The 25423-nt window shown below is 47.5% G+C and overlaps 2 protein-coding genes across 3 annotated transcripts in view; one reads left to right on the top strand and one right to left on the bottom strand.

The window, feature by feature from the left end:
• LOC120826860 (POU domain, class 2, transcription factor 1) overlaps positions 1–9666 on the bottom strand; it is a 48928-nt gene extending 39262 nt beyond the window's left edge. For both annotated transcript variants that reach the window (XM_078080732.1, XM_040189430.2), the window contains exon 1: positions 8328–9666. In XM_078080732.1, the coding sequence (XP_077936858.1) occupies positions 8328–8427 (100 nt within the window). In that variant the 5' untranslated portion in view covers positions 8428–9666. The remainder of the gene's footprint in view (positions 1–8327) is intronic.
• Positions 1–25423, top strand: part of LOC120826863 (H-2 class I histocompatibility antigen, K-D alpha chain) — a 233836-nt gene that overhangs the window by 104286 nt on the left and 104127 nt on the right. The window lies entirely within an intron of this gene.

The raw sequence follows: 25423 nt of genomic DNA, 5'->3' as shown, positions 1-25423 counted from the left end.
AACCCTCCTGACCAAACAGCCCAGCCGTTTCATGTATAGTTAAATATGCATGAGTGTAGGTTTTAGAACCCGTGCCATCGATAATGCTAATACCAGCAGTGTTTCCAGTGCACAGAGACGTGTCCCCTGGATGTGAAGCGTCTTCCTGAGGAACGCTCGTTACACGGACGCCCTCGTTCTCCTTCCATCTCAACCCGGAAGCCTTTACAGGTGGCGTTTCAGACAGGCGGGAGATGTTGTTGCTATTACGGCAGCGGGTGCTGTCGACGTCTCTACGTGACACCGCGGCGTCAGAATCGGTGACGGAAGAAATAATTACAGAATGGAACCAGAAATACAAGGTGCATTTAGTTTTGTTATTTTTTTATTTTGCTCCCCGGGATTCAGTGCTTGAATTGGATACAGCGCACACGCCACATAGAGCCCATCTATCCAAGTGCTTGTGCAGAATAGCTCGCTGTCCAGCAATGCTCTCAGTCTGTTTTTGTATTCTTGTGGAAATTGCACATCTACGGAAGAGCTATTTTTTTTTTTTTTTCCTTTCTGTCGTGTGTTGACGGCGCAGACAGTGAAGAAAAAGCCGTAAACAAAGTGAGTTCAGAAGAAGCAGAAGACATCCTGAAGAAATGAATGAATTAAAAACACTTGCTAGCTTGTCCTATTTTTATCAATTAGGAGCAGCATCAGCTGCGCAGTCCGACAAAAACACCTTCTAAAAGCCCTTGAGCTCCAGCATGTGTGTGTGGTGAATATGAGTCACAGAGAGTAAATGCATGGATGTATCTGAGTGTGTGTGAGTGTGTGTGTGTGTGTGTGTGTGTGCGATGTGGGTAGGGGGTTAGTTGAGTAGAGCAGATTGAAGCACTAACCAGAGCACTCAAATTTATTAAAAAGGGCCGGACCCCAGCGCCTCTCCACCCCCTCCTTCCTCTCTCCGTCCTCTATTGTTGTCACTTTACTTCTGTCCCTGTGCATACAACCCCCCCGGACCCATCCTGCATGATATTAACTTTTTCACTAAAAACTGGTCCCTCATAAGACTGAGAGAAGGGGGGGGGGGGGGGGGGGGGTGATCCATCCATCCTCCCCTCTGCGTCAAACACCACCTTTCTCTCCCCTCCTTGTTTATTACCATAACCCCTGTCCGCTAAATTAAATTGGGAGGATTTGAACCCCCCCCCCCCCCGACGGGCGGAGAGAGGAGACAAAAGAGGTGGAAACCAATCTAACTAACCCCACTTTTGTCGTTCCACTTTATTAGCTAAATGTATCCGCCGACAGGGAAGGAACGCCTTGTTGGCTGCAGGGATTCACATTGGCCTGGAAACACACACATGCAAAAAAAGGGTGTGAAGGGGGGAGGTTTGTGGGGGGGGGGGCAGGCGTACAAAGGACACACGTCGGCTCTCTGTGTGTGGCTTATTTGATACAAACTACGTTGCCGTGCATAAAACGTCCCTGTGGCACGGCGAGATTACATTACAGTAAAGACACACACACACACACACACACACACACACACACACTCTGCTATCCGCCACCTCCTCATTTAACAATTATAAATTAAAGTCCAACAGCTTTGAGACGGCGGTCAGGCGGGTTGAGACGAGCTTACTCACACTTCCACAGGATGTCTTTTTTTTGGGGGGGGTGGGGGGCGGGGGGGGGGGCATCCCACGCTGGCTTCATTATGTCAGAGAGCTGTGAAGGAGGACAGGAGCTCTTCCTGAGCCCCACCATCTCTATTCATGCAAGCAGGGGGAACAACATCGCTGCTCTTCAGCTTGGCACAAAAGAGCAGCACTTCTGTATCGCGCACAACAGGAGCAGAGAGCAGTGATGGACATTACAAGCGCAAGCGCACGCACACACACACACACACACACACACACACACACACACACACACACACACTTGCTACAGAACGGTCTCCTCAACCACAGAAAACAGCATTATAGTCTTCCAGTGTACCCCAGCCACTACACGGGGCCCTATACTTAGTTTGTAGTATATAGAATTTGATGAGGAACATTGAAGGTCCCCCACCCCACGTTTTTATTTGCTGGAAATAAGCAATACAATGAAATGTATGCCTTGTTCTAGATAAATATGTTATATTTCGGTACTATTACCATTTATTGTGCCGTTGTTGAGGTGGTCACGTCTCCTCAGCTGAAAGAATCAAGAATCTGTCCATCATGACGCAAAAAGCTCCTTCAAAATACAGAGTCGAGTATTGAGCGTCGCCTCAGTGTTCTCACTGCTCGTGCTCATCAAAGTACCTGCAGAGGACCAGGGTGGAGGGAAGCTCGACAAAAGTACAAAACTGCATTTCTGCACAATCGTGTTCTGGGTGTTTGCGAAATGTGGGGATGAATTGATGGGATTCCCTCCCTTACTTACGAAGGTTTTATTGCATTATTATTTGCATTTCTTGTTAGATCTCAGCAATTGCATTGCTGTCTAAAACGCTATCAGATCGTAATGTGTGTGCATGTGTGCATGTGTGTGCCTGTCTTTTCAGGATCTAAATTATTTACACGAAACACAAAACCAAGCCTGGTTGACATTTGCTGGTACATATAATGATAGATACATGGTTTATTTCATTTATAAAAATTGTTCAAATGTTCTTCATTAGACCTCCAGCAGCATGTGTGTAGTCATGAAGTCAATCAGTCCTCCTTAAAGCTCAGTTTACAACCGCCAAAGTGGAAACGGTCACAAAATGACACAATCAAGGCCGAAATAGGAAGCACAAAGACTCTGCGAGGGATTGCGCAGCTCGATCGTGCACCTCTGGATTTCTGCAGCCAGGTACGCAGCACCAGAGCTCTTCAGTACTCATGTCTGAGGATTCACCAAAAGGCGGTGACTTCTTTATTTTGACGCTTCAGAAACAAGAGGTCTTAGATATTTCTCTATAACTCATCTGCGTGAAGGAAACATTCATTAGGAAGAGCAAAAGCGGCCCGTTTGGACCGTTTGGAACCCCATCACGGGTCCCGATCTGTATCCACCAATACGGATCAGTGATCGACAACTAGTGTGGGTGGAAACGTTGTTGTGATGGAACCCTTGACTCTGATCTGCGATACGAGAGCTTAATGATCTGTTGAACAACGAGTCAAAAGTCAGCACGTGATCAGAGTTTTGCGATGCGTTGCCCCCAACACCAGTGTGAAATCTAATCATTCTGCTTCATTAGAAGGCCAGCGGCGACCCCGACCTCAAGACCATCCGCCAATCAGTCCCCCCCCCGACCTCACCCAAACCCCGCCGCTGTCTTCTTCTCCCCTCTCAAGGTGGAGACATGATGAGGGCGGAGCGAGGGATGGAGAGGAGCGTGGAGAGAAGGAACACCAACTCTAAGGCATGCGATTGGGCACAGGCGTCTTTTGGGCCTATCGACAGGCGGAACGGGGGGGGGGGGGAGGTACTGAGTGCATTGGTGTTAAACCAAGAAGATGCTGGCCGCACGATTCATTTTTGTAAAATGGACACTGGCCCCCACACACACACACACACACACACCAGGAATAAGTACTCACTACGCACACATTAGGATCGGCGATTAAAAACCCCAAAAGCGCGAAAGGCACAGGGAAGTCAAATATAGCCTGAGTACAACCAATTTATCCCGTAATGGAGTGTGTGACCATCAAGAGCACAAAAATGGCCGATGCAACGTGCACATGTGTGTGTGTGTGTGTGTTTACTTTAGATTCCTTTTCCTCTCATATGTGTGTGTCTAATGGCCTGTGAATGTTTCCACGGTAACGGCGACAGTTTGAGCTGGTCGGGCGGATCGACATACGGACATCAGCGGAGGGGAAGCAGAGTTCAACTGACCATATTTGGTTACGTTTTTGTTTTCTTCCATATCCGCACAGCAGGTAGTGTCCGCGGTGTGAAATGACTTTTAGCACCTATGTGTAGCAAAGACAAAAGGTTTCCGCATGTCTGTGTGTACTCTGCTGCAATCAGAGTGTGTGTGTCTGTGTGTGTGGGAAAGAACCGTTTGCCTTTAATAACGCGGTGTGTGTGGTTTGTATTTTTCTGCTGGCACACAGACAGCAATGCGCTCAGTGCCTCTGCTTTAGTCAGAATAAGCTGATAAAAATGATCTCTAACACATTCACTAAAGTCAATGACGTGCCGGATAAAGAAGAGGCCCTTTCTCCGTGAGGTGTGAGCGCTGGCAGACGCACACCACCGGAGTGCATATTGTCGAGACCAAAATGTTCTTTAAAAAGTACAAACAGATACTGAACTGTCCCACTTCAGAGCACTTACTGTATGGAAATGTGGGAGGGTGAAATAGATGTGTGTGTGTCTGTGTGTGCGTGCAGAGCCCTGGGTGGGGGCGAGGGGGCTTAACACAATAAAGCATGTTGTATTGACATCTGTGTTGTGTCTATTGATTCCCCATTATGGAGCTAACAAACCCGCCTGGACGCTTTGTCATTCGCAATCACGTTAGCACCGGGAGTCACCGGCGCCGAAATCTGATCCATACGCACACACACACACACACACACTCACGCACACTCACACACAGACGCAGGTTTCCTCACTTTTCTCGCATTCCTACACATCCGCTGCAGTCGTTCCTGTCACCTAGCGCACAGGGTTGAACAAACACACACACACACACACACACAATATAGAACGTTAGAATGCAAACATTTCAACAGTCTACAGAGACGCACACACACACACACACACACACACACACACGGCACTGGAGTGGCGGGAGAGTAGTCAATGCTGGCTAATCAATAGCGGTGGAAGGTTAAAACCACTCACACAATGGGCAGCCATGAGCTTGCGGTTTTCCAGATGAACCGCACACGCCACACGGATCTATAACTGACCTCAGCGTGCGATTACGGTCTACCTGTGCCTGCAGCACGCACGCACACGGACACACAAATAGCCAGTTCTCACTTTCCCGAACCAAAGCAAAATAGTAGACAGACAACTGTGCAAATTCCTGCTTATGCACACCTCGTGCACACACACAGACACACACAGCCAATAAATCCAGGCATCGGGTCCTTAGTCTGGTGTGTCCCAGACAACACAACCCCCTCCTGGGCAGCGTGAGGTGAAGATACTGGGTGGGAGAGGAGGTAGTTATTGAGCAGCATGGAGCCCTGTGTGTGTGTGTGTGTGTGTGTGCGTGTGTGTGTGGGCAGCAGGCCCGGCTTTGAACTCTGCAATCAAAGTTCCTCCGCTCGGTTATTAAAGGATGGAGCCGAGTCGAGCAGCGGACGCGCTGCCGCCGCGCGGCCGTATTGTCCCAGCGTGTTTCCCCGGCGCTCGTTTGGATTTACCGGATAGACGCGTGTTTGTCTGCCTCGTTTCCTCGTGCATGAACGCGTTTGTCACCAGGCTCTCTGTGTTCTTCTGTGGCTCCACGTCGCTTCGTGTTCCACTGTGTAAAGAGGTGAACGAACTAGGAAAAGCAGACAGTAGAACAGAGAGAGTGAAACACCAACACAGCGCTGAAGAACTACAGAGGCCTCTTGGAGAAGACCCCCGCACCCCCCCAATCCAGACACGTGCCTTTTCTCTGTGAATTTGACAGCCCTCCGTTTTATGTGGGGCACGGTGTCCCTGGAGGATTTTACGGCAGTGTACATCAAATAAAAAAAAAGAGCATTTAGATTTCCTTTGTTGCGCCGCAGAGCGGGGACGGGGGGGACGGTTCCCCCACAGGTCCCCCCCCCCCCCCTGAAAAACCAGCACAGCAGCGCTAGACCGTCTGGTCACGTCTCTGAGCCGCACACAGATAAAATGCTCTAAATGAAGCTGTCCACTGGCGTTTGGTGTCGAACCCTCTCGCATATAAAGACCTAAATCTGAAAAGCAACAAATGCAATTACTGCAATTACTACTGGCCGTAAAAATCTATGCACAGACTTTGGATTTTTCGGAGCGGTATTATATTTTTACTGCAACGCAAATGACATGTCAAAAAATAAATAATGAATAATGAATAAGGCCTCAAAAAGGACTGTTTTTGAAAGGTTGCTGTGTAGCAGCACAGTCAGCTGGTTTAATACAGTACAATATTTAAAAGAATTAAAATGCCCTTTTACTACATTCAGCGTCCCTAAACATTTCCATTTATTTTAGATCTACAGTACCAATACTTGCACTAGTGCACGGAGCTCCTAAACAGGATTTAGACTGAAGGCTTTCCTTTAACACTGACAGCAAACAATCCAACACATATATATATATATAATCAGGCGACCAAATGAGACGACTAAATGTGCAAAGACAACGCGGCCGTTCCTCCGATAACAAATCCCATCCGGTGGCGCGTCGAGGCCCGGCTGAGCTGAGGCAAGCAGTCTCGACGGCGCGGCGTTAAAGAGTCAAGCTGAGTAAAACCCCCATAAGCCTTTGCTTCAGATCCACTGTAGAACCACTGCTGGCGTCTGCTGTTTAGGAACTCGTCTTCCTCCACTGAACCTCACTCGCCTCACCTCGCACTTCGGACACCCCCGTCTGCTCACTCTGATGCAAACACCCGGGTACGTGCTCACACACACACACACACACACACACACTGAAGCGCGCACTTCCTGGTGCAGGCAATCGTAGGGATGCACACCTTGGTCGAGGGAGCAGGTCAGACAGAGAGGGAGACGGAGGATTGTGGGTAACAGATTTAGCTAAAGTGGCTTATGGGGCCCCGGCCAAATCACACCAGGCAAATCCAATTCAACATCGTCCCCCGTCCATGGGGAACGAGACAGAGAGAGACGGACACAGAGAGACAGAGTTTGCATTTCACTGAAAAGGCTTTTGTGTCAAGTGAATGAATACTTCACAGAAAAAAAGAGCGCGAGAGCGAGAGAGAAGCAACAGGGGGATTCTGACTTCCTCCCTCATCAAGATGAAAGTCGGAGGAGAAGTGGAAGGAAGACAAAGCGACGGGGAGACGAGTGGATGAGTGTTGGCCTTTGATCTCCGACCAGGTTTCACGTCCCTGGTGCGCATTGTGGCTGCTTCATCACGCCGACAGCATTTCAATATTGTAAAAAGGCCTCCGGACCCCTTCATTTCCTCAGTGGGGGAGAGATGCTGCTCATGTTTTCCTCTCATTGGTTCATTCAAACCGTCCACCTGTTAATTCGCTAAATGGTGATTGCGTTGCCACCTTTTTTTCCCGTATGAGCGCGTTACTGTGAGCTGTATTAACAATAGCAATAATATCACAGAAACGCCCTTCAGCAGCATCATAGTCAGGTGGAAATAAAAAAGCAGAAAGAGCACTGCTGCCCTTTATTGACCTCGCAAGTCACCGCAGCAATATCAGAGCGATCACAGCATGGGGCCATGATCAGGTCGTTATGGTAACCAACCATCGATTGACAGTCACTGCAGAGATGGCCCAACTATAAGAATATTAGTTTCGTTTTGTGACAAATAACTCGACAGACGTTTGATTCTCAGTCATTTAGCGTTTCATTTCTTTTTCTCGTCTGACGTCATCTCCAGTAAAGACAAACTTCAACTGTACTCCTGTTTTTTTCGGCGCGGCGCCATGTCAGAGATCGATACCTGGTAATCGATAGGTGACCATGAATATTTCAGCCCAACCTGGCCGAGGAGGAGTGAAGGAGAGGAGAGAGGCAGCAGTTGGGATGGAGGTCGAGGAGGAGGGATTGCCGGCAATGAGGGGAAAGATTGTGATGGAGGCTAATGAGCCAAACATTCATGCTCACATGTTTTGCCTTTTACATTTCGGATTCAAGTGAGTACCTCAATCAACCTCTTTGCCTTTAATGATGAATTTGAGCTTGTTTCTCTTTGCGCAGATGCAAGAGGAAATATTGTGAAGTGAAAAAAGAGCTTTATTCTTCTGATTCTTTCATAGATTTTCACCTGTTATTTGGAGCAGTGATTGTGGTGTGATGTTGGTTTGAATTTTATACAAATCATTTAAACTTCTCAGCAGAATTCTTCTTTTTATCAAGTTAAGCGTTGGAGTGCACATCTTCCAGCTCTAAAAAATAACTATAATAAAAGCTTGACATGAGTTTTATGTTGTGTCACATTAAGTTAAAATATAGAGAGCATTCAAATGTAAATTTCATGGGTTCATGGGATTTATCCAAGTTCATTGGCCCGTTATTCAATGTGAGAAGCCAGATGAGACACGGGAGGTTGTGTAATATTAAATCTACCACGTTAGAAACAAAGATACTGATAAAGCTTTTAAAAAAACATATCGTGTTTTGTTCTCTTTTTTTTCTGGGGGCACAGTGGAGATTAAAAAGGCACCGGCAGCCTAAATGTTCCCTTACCGGGGCTGGACCGCGGAGCCAGCGAGGACTTGAGTCTCCAGGCGCTGTAGTCGGACGCTGTTCTCTGAAAGACGAAGGGGACCGGCAGGGGGACAAACATGGTCCTCTGTCGACCTGGGGGTCGCTGTTCGTTGCCTTCTTTTATTCTGGGCTCACTTTTCTTCTTGTCTCATCCGTCGTTGCTTCCGTCGACCTCTGGCCAGCTCTGCGCGCGCTCTCCGGGTGGCTGCAGGAGGAGGAGGAGGAGAGAGGAGCACGAGCCGCGGGATTCACATCTCCGTGTCGCTGTTTGGATGTGAGGCGTTTGCGGCTCCCGGGGATGCAGGCGGCGATCGCGGCGCCCGCTTAAAACTTGCTTCTTCTCGGGGTCAACGAGTCCCGACGCGCAGGCACGCACGTTCCCGCGCGGCGCAGCTACACGCGTTGGGTGGACGACGCGAAGCGGGTATCCACACACAGGCTGGCGCGGGCCGGACCCGTTCTCATCGCGCGTCCCGAGTCAGCCGCTCTCCACTGGACGCGTAGCGCAGAAACGGCCGGACTCCCATTTATTTTGTCCACACGGTTGGTGCGTAAAGACGGCGGCGGGCTCTCCGCCTCTCCTCCTCGGACCGGGGTGTGCTTTGGTTTCGGGTTTCTCCTCGCCGCCACTGGCATGGAGAGTCTCAGACGGGAACGCACCGTCCAGCCGGGGAATCCTCCGGCGAGGGGGAGACGGGGGGGGACGGGAGGGGGGCGCAAACGACTGTCCGGGTAGAGTTGCTTCTCTAATTTTTGGTTGTCGCTAAGATTTGGTTTAGTAGCTGGCTGGCTTGTTGAAGAATACACGAACACAAAGCGACGCGGCGGCAAAGCGCGGCGCTATTATTTGGTAAGAAAAAGATGGGAATAATCAAATCATAAAGTAAGGCTACGGGCACCTCCTGTCTGACTTTCGCTCCTCCCTCTCCTCCCCTCGCTGCGCCCCCCCCCCCCCCACCCACCCCCTTCTCTCTCCCTCTCTATACCTCGGGTCCCTAATTACAGCAACAAATCGATAGATAAATAAATGAATAAATAAGTACACCTGTCTCCTGCGTTCTTCCTGCAATGACGGGCAGATGAAACACGAGGGAGATGATCGAGCCCCTTTCTCTCCTTTTAAGCGGTAGTGTCTTTTCTTTGGCTGTGCCTCGCCAGTGTCTCTCTCTCTCTCTCGCCCTCTCTCCCCCTCTCTCTAGCCGCACGGTTCCGCGTCCCCCTCCGTTTATTGTGGGCACCCCGGTGGGTTTTTCGGTCCTCCGGCGCGCAGCATGAACGCACTCTGGCACGGCGACGCGCTGCGTCCGGGGAGGCAGACGGAGAGACCCTGCCCCCCACTTTTTTTCCCCCAACCGGCTTTCCTCCTCTCCCCTCCCCTCTCTCCCCCTAACCCCCCTTCCGTCTCCCTTCACCCCCTTCACCCCGACACATATGCACATTCACAAACGGCCCCCGTTGCTCCGCTCGTTTTCCTTCCGCGCACACTTGAACGTGAACGCGTGTTGTCTGATGGGAGTTAAAGTTCCCCGTGTGGAGGCGCGTGCATGTACGATATAGTCCACATTTCATAAGAGGGATTTATTCTCCAGGTGCGCGTGCTGACCAGTGTTGTGAAAGCACACGCACTCGCGCCCCATGCACGAGCACGGATCCGGCCAATTGAGCCTGTGATTACTTCATTATAATGAAGCCAATAATCACATCATCGCCGGCCTCCGAAGGAATCGATCACCCCTTCACAATGTGCAGACATGAATTCAAAGAGGGTGGAGTAGGAGGGGAGGGGGGGGGGGGGGGGCTTTGATGTATATTTCAGCAGGTGGATCTCTCCCTCTCATAGATGTACGTGGGTCCGGCTAACGCAAGGTCACCTGCAGCACTCAGCTCATTTATCCCTGCACCCCCCCCCCCTCACAGAGGTGAATAATCAAATACTACAAGGGCCACGGGTGTTAAATTAATAATTTGTTGGGGGCTCGGGAAGGCTAAAACCTCAGTGCAGCTGGATCAAGATTGACTGTTTTTCCTATTAAAAGGGTCGGTGAGAAGGTTGTAGTTGCCGTGGTGAGTGGAGCCTGCGTGAGTGTGTGTGTGTGAGAGTGTGTGTGTGTGTGTGAGTGTGTGTGTGTGTCGCCCCCCTCCCTGCTCCACCCCGATCCGCGCTCTGCATTTACACTCCAGATTATCACTCACATGGATTTTTTAAATAGAAAAATCTATAGGCTAAATATCGCAGTCAATAAAGAAAATAGAGTGAATCACACACACACACACACACACACACACACACACACACACACACACACACACTTACGACTCTGAGGTGTGACTGAGCCGTTAATAAGTTATCGATCAATTATGGCCTTCGCGTATTAAGGCCTCGGGCTCTTTGCAGAGATAATGTCTATGCAGGGAGAGGAAGGGCAGCTTCCTGACGCAGTACTGTCTCGTATCACATGCGTCACAGTTATGTACTACTTAAAAAGTGCCATCGTCAGCTGTTGCTTCACAAGCATCACTGAGATATGAATCACAACTCTATGCTGAAAAACCGTTATTGTATTCCATCCTATTAAAGCTACTGGCGGCAATGACCATCACTTTATTTCTCTTTTTACTACTAATTTTAGTACACATCGTTTGTAATATTTTAGTATTAATACTGTGACTTCTAGTCTATCTTAGTAATATACCACTTTTATAGTCCACATTTCTACTGCTGATACAACAGATCTTTATAACACTGTATTCTTCCTCCACGACGTGTTCCTTGTTCCTGCTGCCATATTAATACTATTAACTAGGTAATAGTTGGGCTTCTTCTCTTCCCCCTTTGACGCCACTTGTATTACGTGTCTTTACGTCTCCTGCTCCTCCTATAGCAGTGTGCAGTGCTACGGCCCGTCCTGTGCGTGTACTAATACCCTGACTACTACTTGTCCTTTTCCCAGACCGGTGTCCTCTGATCCGCTACCCGCTGCAGCTCTTCATGTGCTGACACACGTCCCATCACAAAGCCCCCCCATTAAAAACCCCACTCCCCGTTGACAGATGACATCCGCGTGTCCAACGAACAAGAGAGGGAGGAATAAGAAAGGGAGCAGGGGGAGGAGGGGGAGGAGGCGGCGTGTAGAGAAGCGACCGGTTGTCCCTCCAGAGCCCCCCTCTTTGAGCGAGGGCCGAGCGCAGAGGAGCCCCGACCCAAACTCCTTCCAGACAAAAGCAATTATTTCTTGTAGAATATAGTGTGTTTTGTGCGTCCGTCACGTGGGGGGGAGGGTGAGGGGGGAGGGAGGGCTGATTTGAAGGAGAGGGGAAGAATATGGCGCACGGAGGGCCTCATCAATAGCAATATGTTCTTTCCCCCTCCTGCTATATCTCTCCTTTCATAACTCCTGTGCAACCTGCTGCGGTTGCTTTGTCTGACATCGTGGGCTCATAACGGACTTCTGATCAGCTGCACACAGACACACACACACACACACACACGCACACACGCGCACACGCACACACGCACACACACACAGTCTACCAAGGACAGTTTCTCTTAAAAAAAAAACATTACATCAAAATATGAAAGATTATTACGTAAGTAATGATTTATATAAGTCTATGATGGTATCGGATCAGTAGGCTTTGGTATTCAAACAGCGAAAAATACAAACATATCGCAAGAAAAGCCCAACCTGAATGCTATAAGTGAACACACCGCAGAATTAGATCTCATCCTCTCTGTCTGCGCGTGAGAGAGAGAGTTCATTGTTAAATGGCGGTGTCATGTTGACAAACGAGTTGGTTGAATTAAATTCTCCCTCATCAATAACAAGATGGGGCGCAATCAATACGGGCTTACAATTATATCACCTCCTACCCCTCTGCTACCACTGTAACCACACACACACACACACACACACACACACAGCACAAGATCGAGCGAGAGAAAGGCAACAATCACTACCTCTCTAACATCACAATTTAATACATTATTCACACACTGACACTGAAGAGGAGAGAGTTACTACTTATTGTTACATGGACTATTATGAACACACACACACACACACACACACACACACACACACACACACACACACACACACACTGAACACAGAGGGGAGTCTTTCAGGAGACAGTGACCCTAATAAACACACACACATTATTGACATTTGATCTGTGTTCCTCTCTCTCTGATTCTCTCCCTTTCTTCTTACGACCTGACTAAGTAATCAATGGCGACAGGTTGTCGATGGGCCGTCCCGGTCCTGCCAATACCTCTCCTACATGTCCATTATTGCTCTTAAGGCTGCGGAGGGGAGCAAAACACGTCGCTGTCGATGCGCCGCCTTGATGCGATCATCGAGGCGCGATCGATGCTCTTGCTTACAGCTCACGAGCTCGCTGGGAAATCGGTTTGCGAATACGTATCTCTCTCTGGCTGGAGGTCTTCCTGTGTCTCTTATCTCCGTATTTCTTTCATGCATATTCTCTCTCATTGTTGGCAGGTTGTATTTGGACTTTGTGTGACTGTGTGACACGCATGCTCTGCATCCTATTTCATCCTGGATTGGTTGTAATGGATTAAAGACGTATAATGTGAGTTGCGAGGCGGGGAGGGGGGTGGTGACAGGGGGTCACATGGCCTTTGCTTTGCTCACACACACACACACACACACACACACACACACACACTGATTCAGACACAAATGTATGTACATGCTTAGTGGAGAACGCACCGGAACGAGCATGAAAGCACGGAAAAAATCAGACCGACACACTCGTGCAACATATTCACGTACATGCAAACCCACCGTAACATGCACAAATGCACGAAAAAAGATACACACACACACAGTCAGTCAGGATTCTCATGCTCAGGGAGGCCCAAACAGCTTAGCTTAGCACAAATGCAGCATCAAGGCTCGAGGTAATGCCAATGACATGGATGGAGCTTTCCAGCTCATGCAGTCTGTGTGTGTGTGTGTGTGTGTGTGTGTGTGTACGTTGCAGACGTGGGAGGAGATGAGAGCCTTAAACACTGAGAGGATCAGACCCGACTCTCCTGGACACCATGGAATACGATCAAGAGGCAGGAGAGAGTGTGTGTTAACGAGAATAGCCCGACACAACTGGAAAAAAAGCTGAAAGGTGTTTCAAATGTCATCTTTCTTCAAGTATTCTGGTGCTGTAATAGCATTTCACACAGACTCGCTCAATGCACTTCAAATTTACAAATTTGATCAAAATGTATCTGTAAAACAGATTTAGTTGAAGTTTTGAGGATTCTTTTAAAACAAGGCAGAAACCCAAAGATAAATGATGGATCATATTAATATGTTTTTAAAGGTATCTTTGTTGTATTTCAAGCATGGGGAGGCTTCTCTGTTTAAAACATATCCCTTAGTTATGGTGCATGAGAACAACCAAAGATTCCTGAAGACTTTCTCCGTCTCCAACACACACCCATGCACACTTCTCATATGAGGCGTGCGTCTTATTCACACAAATCCCTTTTCTTGTGGAACATAAACACCATCGACTCGGGTCTCAAATCTTGTTTCTCTTCATCTTTTTTCCTCCATGTTTACTCTCTATCGGCTTCCCTTTCCGTCCGTCTTCCCCTCACTTGCTCTCGAACACACGGCCCGCAGCCCCGCGTGGTGCTCATGGAGGGAAAGAGACACAGACCCACACAGTGTGTGTGTGTGTGTGTGTGTGTGTGGGTAGATTTAGAAGCGGGGATCAATGAGAAATGTAGAAATCAATGCACTTAGCAGTGGGAAATCAATGGGGCCTAATCGGGATGCCAATGGCACAAGTCAAAACAATTAACAAGGAAGAAAAATGTTTAACAACCCCCCACCACCCACAAGCCAATGCTTACACAGAGGCAGAGGGGAGACGGGGGAGAGAGAGGGCTGAATAATGCTTACGGGTCAGTGGAAGGAAATGCCTTTACAGCGGAACTGGCCTGTCGGGCTGCATGTTTCAATCCAGGTCCGTCAGCTCACTCACAACAATCTGCACAAGAGAGCAGGATGAACACAATGATCAAAGAAGAAGGAATACGATTGTGAAGTTAGAAAGTGCCAGGTTGAATCGAGCTTTCTATATCGCCCATTGTGTTTGATAAAAACATCCATATTTGGCTGCTAATCCGCGGTCAGTAAAGGCTGAGCGAGGTACCAAAGATGCCCGTTCTTCCTGGGAGGTCCTAAGACCCGACGGGAGCACAAAGGCCCCTGGTTTGCATTGCGACGCACCGACAGTAGACACATAGCTGCTGACGAACGCATGGGTGCAGGTGGCTAATTAATTACGTGTGAGTTGGGACGGTCAGCTAGAAGAAAGCCTTTATGAATTAGCATCTCCACTGGGACTCCTTCCCCATCAGAAAGTTACAATCTACATGCAACTATCTGAGAGCGACGCCCAGAGCGTTGACCTGCAGGCCCTTCAGGTGTGAGCCACCAGGTTCATGCCTGCCGGCACCCGATTCCAGAGAACAACGACCAGCAACACAACTCAGATTCAGCACATCTGCAATGTATTGACAAATAAATGCATGTAAATGTGTGTATGTTGTTTTCTTAAACTATTGTACCAGTTAGAAATGTGTATTATAAATATTAAGAATAAAGAGGAGCAACAAACAAAAACACAAAAAATGGTGTATTGCAAATCTGTATTGCGTCTTATTTTAATTATTCTTGGATGTGCAGCGACATCAGGCAAAGGGACTAACTAAGGTTGCTCTGATTCAGAGCATTAACAGACGGACCAAACTGACTAAAGATGTTCGGCGGCCACCTTTGGAGTCAACAGAAGACGAAGGTTTGTGGGTGGAGATATTGCTTTATCTGGCCGATGGAGATGAAAGGATGTGGAAGCGTCGGGTGGGGCAGTGAGAGAGAGAGAGGGAGAGAGAGGAGCGGTTTCCTAGATGCCTCCTGCAACTCATAAAATCTGTCAATATGAAATATTTATCCCTAAAAAGAATTGAGTGATGGAGACACCGAGCGGCATGCTGGGAGAGACACCGACGGGGCAGATGGGCAGCGAGAGGAGAACCATAGAAGAGTATCTGCAGGTACGGCAGGGCCGCGTGCCGTAGCACTGCGGTGGGGCTGTGTGTGTGTGTGTGTGCGATGGGGAGGCGGCGGTGGGGTTGATCTGGGGCCAATCAATAGCGGCAGGTCTCTGTTACGACCCCTGAGTTCCTCGTGGCTTGGCAGGCAGGCTGGAAATCAATGGGCCGGGCCCATAACTCAGGGTGCCGTGTGGATTAGTGAACTGTCAACTAATCAGAGAGTAACTGAATCTGACACAGCAGCTATTAACCTATCGATGTGACACTTGGTACTGACACATGCTCACACACGTGGATGTGCGTGTGTATATATATATGTATGTATCGACAAACACGCATATAAACCCACCTGTAAATACCTGAGGGGGGCTGATGATACGCACAAGCTAATGTTTCCTCTCAGTGCCTCATATCTGTGTACGACTCCACTAATCTAATAATGCGATACAGCCGCATTACTTCACGCAGCCTTGACAAACGGTGGATACTTGTTTGCGAGGGGACAGCGCGGGAAACAGCGTCTAAACAACGCCGGCTGTCACGATCAAACAACGCAACGGTCTTTAAAGATAAAAGAAAAGCTGCTGTCTTTGAAATAAAGACACAAAGCGCTCCATTCAGAACACACGTAGCGTGCGGTGATTCACATCCTGTGGTCACGGTTCAGTTAGAAGTGCCATCGTGCGGGTTGATTGCGTGTTCTGTGTGGGAAGCGGCGTGCGCTGTTTCGGGCGACGTGCGTCTCCGTAGCTGCGAGCGTTGACAATGACCAAGTCTCGTTTCCCGCATGCTAAATTATTCATTAGTGCTACCGACGTGTTTGTTTAAGCTTTAAAGTGAGAACTAATATAAACAACAACTGTTGTTGTTCCTAAAATGTTATTCCGTATGCATCGAGCAGCTGGAGGTCAGCTGAGAAGAGCCCCGTTTAGGCGGCTTTACTCCGCACTGCATCGCAGATTCCTCTGTGCGTCTTTAACATGTACACTCTCTAATCTTTTGACATTCTCATGTGTGGAACTACAGGCTTATTCTGTGTCCAGGGCGCTGGTTCGTTTCTGCATTATTCTCGTCCTTTCTGCCGTCCTTTCTTACTTTTCATTTTTTAGGGGGGCAGCAAAAGGAGATTATTTGGGGGGGTAATTCCATTGAAACCGCTCTGAAATAACTTGACTTGGCATGTGCCTATACAAGGCTCAACAAAAGGCTCCGGGAATACTATTCAGTAATGGGGTGAAGCAAGAGGAGAAGCAGGACAAAAAGCCTCTGTGTGTGTGTGTGTGTGTGTGTGTGTGTGTGTGTGTGTGTGTGTGTGTGTGTGTGTGTGTGTGTGTGTGTGTGTGTGTGTGTGTGAAGCTGAAATGAGGGAGAGGGGAGAGAATGAAATCACCTGAGAGAAAATAAGACAGCTAGCTGGAGGGAAAAAAAGAAATAAAGGATGAATGAGCAGCAGAGAAACTGTTGGAAACTAATCAAGTGTTGAGAAAAAGAGAAAAGCACTAGTTTGATACCCTACAAACCCCCCACCACCAATATGATCAATTCATTACGAGTGGAATGTGTGAGATCTGGCTGCTTTTTGTTTAAAAGGCTTGAAAACTAACACGGTCAGCAAAATGTAAAGAGGTTACAGTGAAGACAGATATCTGCTAAAATGAGAATGCTAACCAGCTCGTGCTGTAGTGCCACTGCAGCGGAGAATCAGAGCAGCGCCGCGGGTCGAAGCAATGGGGTCCGTGTAGTTTTAAACGTTTGTATTTTGTATTACATCCACACCGGGAGAAACGAGACAACAAATCACATCTGCACAAACACCACGGGGAGACAAGCGGAAGCTCGACGGGCGCTTCTGGGAGACAAACCTTTGTTTAGCATCCAGCTGAAGCTACTAGCATCCAGCTAGCGCAAACCTGCCCGCTCACAATGATGTGTTGGGACGCTGCCCCCCCTCCCTCCTACACACTGCTCATCCTTTCAAAATTACCTGTAAGATCTGCTTTCTGGGGTTGTTGGACACTTAGTAAATGAAGATGAAATATATTAGGTGTGTGATAGTGAATTTGGACTCAATAGTTTGAGTATATTGTAATAAACGGGCTCATCTGAATCCTCAGTGTGTAGTTAAAATGTCATTTCCTAGAGATTCGGCAGACAGAGGTGAAGAGAAGACATAAGAGAAGTGAGGAGAAAAAGCAAGAAATGAAATGAACCATGAAAGCAAAACGAGAGGGAAAGGCGGAGGTAAGAGGGGAAGTTGTTGAACGGGGGCTGCGGTGTAACGATAAGAGCTGCAGAGAGAAAGACAGAGTGGAGACCGGGGCTAAAAGAAAGAGGAATGGAGGCAGGTTACAGCATCACAGCCGGCAGGAGAAAGGCGAGGGTGGAGGTGTGAGGGGGTGAGGAGGACGAGGAGGAGGAGGAGGGGGTTATGGGCCTCCCACACACTCCGGATTAGGAAACATATGCAGTGGAGTAGCGAGGGATTAGGGGGTGAAGGAGAGCTGGAAGAAGGAAAAGAATATTTTGGGAGGGGGAGGAAAGGGGGAGTGAGGGGAGGGCAACACAAGTGCACGGCCAGGCTTATTTCCACCCGGCTTTCATCCTACATCCCCTCCTCCTCCTCCTCCCACCCACTCACCTTCATCTTTGAACCTCTGGGATGACGTGATTGCTGTGCAAGGACTCGGGGGGGTGGGGGGGGCAATGGAGTGAGGCAGCGCCATCCTTTGATTGCGGTAATTTGCTGCGAACACAAGAAGCACATCGGGAGAATTGTAAGAACGAGCACCAACCTTGAACTTAATTCCTTGTGGTTTGCGTGCAACGTGAGCGGTGACTTGGGGCTTCCTCTGGGCTCTGAGGGGAAAGGAGGGAACTAAGCTTCTGGGTGATTAGGCTGCTTGTTGAACAAAGACAACTTGAAACACGTCATTTATTTGTCCCATTGTGGGAATTTCCGAGGGTGTCGTATAAAAGATCCACTTTTGTGGGCGGAATGTGAATCAGCACCAGTCATAAGAAGGAAACGTTATATTCACCGTGCTGATTACAGACGGCAACTTTATTGGATCGTTAATCAAGAGATCTTCACTCGTACTAAACTCACTGCTGGTTTTTCTGCACGTTGTGCCCGTCAACACTCTGCAAAGCTATTTCTATTGAATAAAAACAACAAGAATCCCTCTTTGCTAGAACATTAAACCATCCCCAAATGTTTCCTGTTTGCTACTACAGGTCATGCAAATGTCAAACAAATCATACACACCTTTTTGTTCAAACTATTAGTTTTGGCGTCATTTTAAAACAAACTGTAGTAAGACAGATTTTACCGTACCAACGTTGGGAGAAACATATGTTTCAATTGTGCCCGGTTAACTTTAAAATAGATTTTTAGGAATGCCTCCAAAATATTGCTTTAAACACAGCATTTCCCCCTTCGACGTCTTTTCAAAGACGCAATGCGCGTCAGCTAAGTTCCTGCAGAAGGCTGCAATAGTGCAGCGCAGTATGTGTGCGTTTCGATGGCCGCGGTAAGAGAGCCTGTGCGTGTGAGTTAATGCCTGTGTGAGTGTGTCATTCTGTGTGTGTGTCTGAGGCCATGAGTCAAGGTCAGGGGATAATTTGCCAGAAAGCCGTGGAGAGATGAAGGGATGGAGGGGTGGTGGAGCCGATGGGGAGAGGAGGAGGAACGGACTGCTGGCGAAGTGAGAAGGACCTGAAGGCCGATCACGGCTGAAAGCGTCTCTCGCTCTTCTGATTCCAAAATGCTCTAATTTCATTCACTCCTTTGCCTTTACGATGCAAGCAGGTAAAACCTGAGTAAACATAAAACAGGGTTCTCATTGCCTTTATATTCTGAATTACTGCCATCCTCGATCTATCACTTCGGTAGTAACACACACACACACACACACACACACCAGCTTGTGTATAAAACAATTGACATTAAATTCCGTCTTTCTCAGCCCCCTTAGACACAAACACACACGCACACACACACACACACAGCCCTGGCCCAGAGAGGTCAACCTTTGGTAGATGAGGTCAGGTGTCTGGGATGAAGTTGACCTTTGACCTGGAGGGCACGATCTTCCGCCTGCATCCTAACCAGCTGGACAAAGAGCCGTCCGACCGCGGCGCCGTCTCTTTAATGCGAGCCGTGTGTATGCTACGTACGCGCACTTGTGTGTGTGTGCGTGTGTGTTTTAGTGCGGACTAAATGAATGTCAGTGTACTAACAGTCTGTTACTAAGCAATGGGATTTATTGCCGCCGTGAGGGAAGGGGTCGGAGTGCTTGTCATGGACGCCTGCGGTATTGATCAGGTCGAGGGTCATCCATTGATAAAAAACGTCTGTACTCCTTCCTGCGCACGCTCATCGCTTCCATCTTCTTCCTTATTCGAGGTTAAGATCTCATTAACTGCTATTATCACCACGCCGGTCACCAAGGCAACACCTGGCAGGGCAAAACCTGACAACCCCCCCCCCCTTCCCGCCAGTAGCCCAGGTCCCGCGGATCAGACAGGCAAGGAGCAGATTATTGGAAATCAATCGGAGGAGAGTTACTGTTTCCCTGACCTCCCAAGCTTCATTTCCACTACTTATTGAGGAAGACATGGTCAAATGTGGACGATTGCGCGGTTCACACACATGTCAATACAGACAACGACGAGTCGATGCAGCAATGGAGTCACGACTGCACAAATCACACGTTGGCCGGAAGCCGTTTGACGGCAGAAAACAAGTGTGTGACACGGATTGAAACCTGAGTGAATTGTTTCTTTTTGACGCTGTTTTGAAACGTCAAGTGAAGTTAAAGAAACGGCCGTAGTTGTTATCAGTCCATTGGGGTGGAATCGCGTCCGTAGTGCTGAGTAACACAGAGACGCCAGTGGACCAGGGGGGGTATGAGCGAGGGGCTTTTCTTTCCTTATCAGTCAGCGGACAGTCCTGATCCCTATTCTCCACGGAGCGATGGAGGGAATATTGTCTACAGTTTGAGCTGAGCTGCACAACTTTAACGTCGCAGCATTTTGATGATTACGCAACTGTCCCTCGTAATTTAGAGTTGATAATCAGCTTTTCGTCGGGATTACATTTATACATTTAAGGTGAGGGGGGGTAATGTAGGATGACATGTAGGTAACCTGCCTCAATAACAACGTAGAAAGGCAAAAATGAAAAAGCAGCACGAATTGTAATTCATGAGAAATAGAATTACTTTAAAGAATTTCATTCTGAAGGTGTAAACTGTGGGTTTCCTTTAAAATATTTGCTCCGTTTATTTATAATATCCAATGAATGACTTTTTGTGAGTTAGTCTGCTTTTCTGTCGCCAGTCAACCTGCAGCACATCTCTCACTGTAGGGCAACTAGGGGCAACGAGCTAGCTCCTCGTTAGCTTAGCACTGGGGCAGCTAAGGGCAACGCCGTGACAGCGGCCGTGAGGTTAGCTAACGGGAAACAACGTCGAGTCAACGAATTCATTCACTCGGCACCAACAACCGGTTTGTGCCGCAAGCTAACGGCGAACTCAGCGCTAGTTTGGGAGAAAAGAGGCGCTGTTACGCGGTACTTACGCGGGTCCGCCCGGCGTCCGCAGAGAGACGGACGGTAATGGCGGATTGGCCGGCTGACCTTTGACCCCGGGGGGTCAAGGCGTCTGTGTCTGGGCTCGCAAGGCCGTCGCCGACAGACGTTCCGCGGAAATTGATGGGAAAATGGGAGACGCAGCCGCCGTCGCCGAATTATCACGAGGAGCTTTTCTGTCTTTGTTAGAATATTGAAGTAAAACAGCCTCATGTCTCGCGCAGCGCGTGCGTTTTCTATCGCGCGTGCATTATTCACCTCTACTGCACGTTATCTTTCTTTTATTTTATTCTATAAAATATATTTGAATATTCATTTCACCACACTTAACTTTTAGATGGAAAACGTTTAGAAATTGAGCCCCAAAGTGTAGTTATTATTATTCATCGATTCAGTTTGGGTTTTAGATGAAACAATCGAGGACAAATGGACTTTTCAATTCCTTTCTAATCTCCAAGACATTTGTTTTTTTCCAAGGGTCGGTCCTGAATATGATATTTCAATATACATGTGACGCCCGATGCATTATTTAAATATATGTTAATTTATTATTTTATGAACTAAATAGAGAGCCAAGCAACTTGCTTGACGTTTATACCGTGATTTTTAAACATGTATTTATATCATATAATTAATTCATGCATTTTATTTCGTTTGTATCCACTTTGATGCTTTTAATAAAACATTATTCACTGCCTTTTGGTATAGTTTCAGTGCCAAATAATCCAATTCTTTTCCGTTCTTCCGGCGTATCGGCGTCATTCGATGCATGAATCAAAACGTCACTAAAGTGAACAAAATTAAGAGCAGAATGACACGAAATTGTATTGAGCATTTATTATTAGACTTACTTAAAAAATATTCGTTCCGTTACAATTTTTTTTATTCGTGAAATAAACACGAAGACGCATGCATTTTTATTAATTAAAAAAAACAGCTGACATGTTTACATGCAAAACGAATAATTGTAACAGACTTCAAATATATTTTAAAGAACAATCAAGAATAACCAATAATTGATTTTATTTAGAGATAAAATAAATAATGCTGTATAATACCTTTGCTTTATTTTCCACAAGACTAGGGCAAGTATTACGGTAGACTACAAATGTATGTATTGTATTTTTGTGACTAATAAATCCATATAATCATATATTAAACAGTAAAAAACATGGATTTGTTCATTGTTGAATCAATATTAAATATATAATTTTATTTAACAGATCGTGATGCTCTTGTGTTGAAAAAATAAAAGTACAACAAACAAACAAAAACGCCTGACATAAAACACACTGTCTTCAACACATCTGGACCAATTTTAATTTTCAGATAATTAGTTTGACACAATCACCACTTGCTTGAGCAGCGCGTGCGCACACGCTCACGTGCGTGGCGATGAGCTGATTATTTTGCTAAATATTTGGTTTCAGATTGTGTTTACCCTGTAAGATCAGGGTGAAAATCCAATTTGACCTGTGCGCGTGCACAGTGACCGATGGGATGTGCGCTCATTTACCTGCAGCCTCGAGGTTTTTTGGGGCCGGGAAACCAAACATGTGTCACGTTGCCTCAGAAAGGACCGCAGAGGGGAGGAGTTTGTTGCGTGAGCGCGCGCGTGCGTTTCGACCGGAAAATTCTGCATCCTAAAACCAACTGGCACGAGAGCTCGTGCAGTGAAACGGAGACACAACTCGTTTCCCCTCATTTTTAGTGGGTGAAGAAGAAAAAGATCGAAGGGGAAGAGAGAGCCCCCTCCTCCCTCCTCCCTCCCTCCCTCCCTCCTTTTAATTGATTTCTCATAATTAACTCAGTGTGTCCATCGATTTTGCTGCTGCCCCCCCAACACCGCCTCAAGATTCGCCACCTCATTATTCCCCCGTTAACCCGAATAATCCCCGAATAAAGACAGAACGCATTCAATAACTATTAGGAGTCAGCAGCAGCTTCCTTTCCATGGCCTCCAAGCCAGGCTGCTCTGAAAACAGAGGAAGAGAAGAAGAAGAAGAAGAAGAAGAAGAAGAAGAAGAGCTTCTTGGACTAGATTGGATCGATGCAACCTTCTTCACCTCTCCTCATTTTAACCAATTAACCTAACAAAGTGTCATTAAACAGCAGCTCACTGTTGTCACGCATCATTTCTCTGTCAGGGTCGGTGGCTTTGAGAGAGGAGGAGGAGGCCAAAGAAGGCTTGTCTGCATCTCTCCATCTTTATCTTCTCCGCCCAAACATGAGTAATGAAGAAGCCTTCATCCCCTCACAGTGTAGAAACGTGGCCCTCGTGCACCTCTGTGCTGCTGTCGTCTTTTGGAACGTTCAAAGAACAAGTTTACCTGCTAACTGAGAAGGAACAGGAATTCAATTCATTTTATTTTGTTCAGCTCAGAATCGTAAATTAGAAATTTGCCTGGGAGGGTTTTACTGAGTGTCACACTGGATCCCTCACATCGGCACATGTTGCCTCCGTATCATGCGACTGTTCTCACATTAAAGACAGTGAGCTTGTGCTCACGTTGACTGACTGAAAAACGAATGAATAAAGTTACTTCAATTCTTGACCTTAATTCACCAAACGGTCCCTCAATTTAGTGTCCGTCCCAGAGCTTTTGATCACATCACCAAATCTTCCTCAGGAGATGGAGTTTGCACAGTATGAACTTTGATCAAACAAAAGCTCTCCAACCTGGAGTCTCCACAGCTCAAAGCGCACGTGTACAGTAGGTAGATATTCAAGAACATTTTACTGTGAAGAGAAGATTTCAAAAGAAACAAACAGTGCAAAAGAGATCCGTCAGGGAACAATGAGCAGGAGGAGAAACATCCAACTTGACAGAAACAGAACAAAGCCAAGCCGAGAAGACTGGAACTGAGGAGAGATAATAGAGCAGAGAGGGGGCCAGCAAGGACAGAGAGCAGAAAGGGAGTGTGCGGAGGGAGGAGGGAGGGAGGGAGGGGGAGGTGGGTGATGGTGTTGGTCACGGGGGCCAAAAGAAGGAGGCGTTTAAAGCTTGTGAATTAAACGCTGTGAGGCCTTGTGTCCTCGGCACGTGCAGCCGGCCCCCAGAAGAAAAGGAGCTCCGGCCCATCTGGCTTTAGAGGCAGGAAGAAAAGGGAGAGAGAGGGGGAGAGAGGGGGAGAGAGGGGGAGAAAGCAGGCGAGGAAGGGAGAAAAATAAGAGAGGGAGAGGCCGGGCATTAACCCAGCCGGGCATTTTTAGGGAGGCTTGATTTCCTCTGGGGATCAGCTAAAAAAAAGAGATGTAGGTTTTACAGAAGAAAGACTAAAAGAGAGGAAGAGACAAAGTGGTTTGGGTGAAACAAGGAGAAGGAAAGCCAAACATTTTTTTGTTCATGTGTGAAAAGAGGAAATTGCTTGGATGAACTGTAGAATGTACAATCACGCGCGCGTGTGTGTGAAACACATGTGTGTTTGTGTGTGTGAAACACGTGTGTGTTTGAGTCCGTGAGAAGGTGGGTGAGTATTCAGCGACAGGGTCAATAAAACAAACTCACCTTTAATCTATGCGCGTCCTTCAAGATTTTTCTATACCGTGAGTCTCTCTCACACACACACACACACACACACACACACACACACACACACACACACACACACACACACACACACACGCACCTCACCTCTTCTGCGCTCGGCATCTTAGCTGTTTCCATGGCGATAGTTGAGACTGCAACCGGGAAAGGGGGGGCTGTGAGTGAGTGTGTGCGTGCGTGCGTGTGTGTGTGTGTGTGTGAGTGAGTGTGTGTGTGTTAGTGAGTGAGTGTGTGTGTGTGTGTGGACAGCAGCAGCAGCTGATGATGCTCAGCTCATGGCAGACAGTGTTTCAGCATCTGGGAAAGTGATTTCTTTCCCATCTAATAAAAGTTTTATTAAGGTCACGGAGGAATAAAAAATAAAAAACAAGACGTTGCAACCATCAAAAGAGCTGTTAAAAACAGAAAAGAAGAAATACCTGGACATGCGTGAGGAGGAAAGGTGAAGTAACTCAACAGAATACTTGAATCACAAAGCGCGGGACGTTTTACCTCATTAGTGGCATTTATGTGGTAAACGATGATTTATGTCTGTCGAGGCCTTCGGGTGTAACGTACACGAGCTGAGCGCTAATGTGGTTTTCGAGTAGTGTTTGTCGTTTCCCAGCGACTTGAGCCACACAACATTGTGTCTTTAGAAAGGGACAACTGAAGAAACAGAAAGTATTCACACGCGTTGGAACCGGTCGTCGGTGTTGCTGCCGTTCTGTCACCTTCTATCAGAAAAACCATCTTACATTTACTTCAAAATGGATGAACTCCAGATAACTAAAAACTAAATTCCACACAACATAAGTACACAGCTTAATAAAATATATTTCATTAAAACCAACGCCTGTATTTAAATGCT

This window comes from Gasterosteus aculeatus, chromosome 10, assembly GCF_964276395.1.
Source record: "Gasterosteus aculeatus chromosome 10, fGasAcu3.hap1.1, whole genome shotgun sequence".
Taxonomy (NCBI): Eukaryota; Metazoa; Chordata; class Actinopteri; order Perciformes; family Gasterosteidae; genus Gasterosteus; species Gasterosteus aculeatus.
The sequence above is the reverse complement of the archived record's forward strand: the minus strand, read 5'-3'. Positions and strand labels throughout refer to the sequence as shown.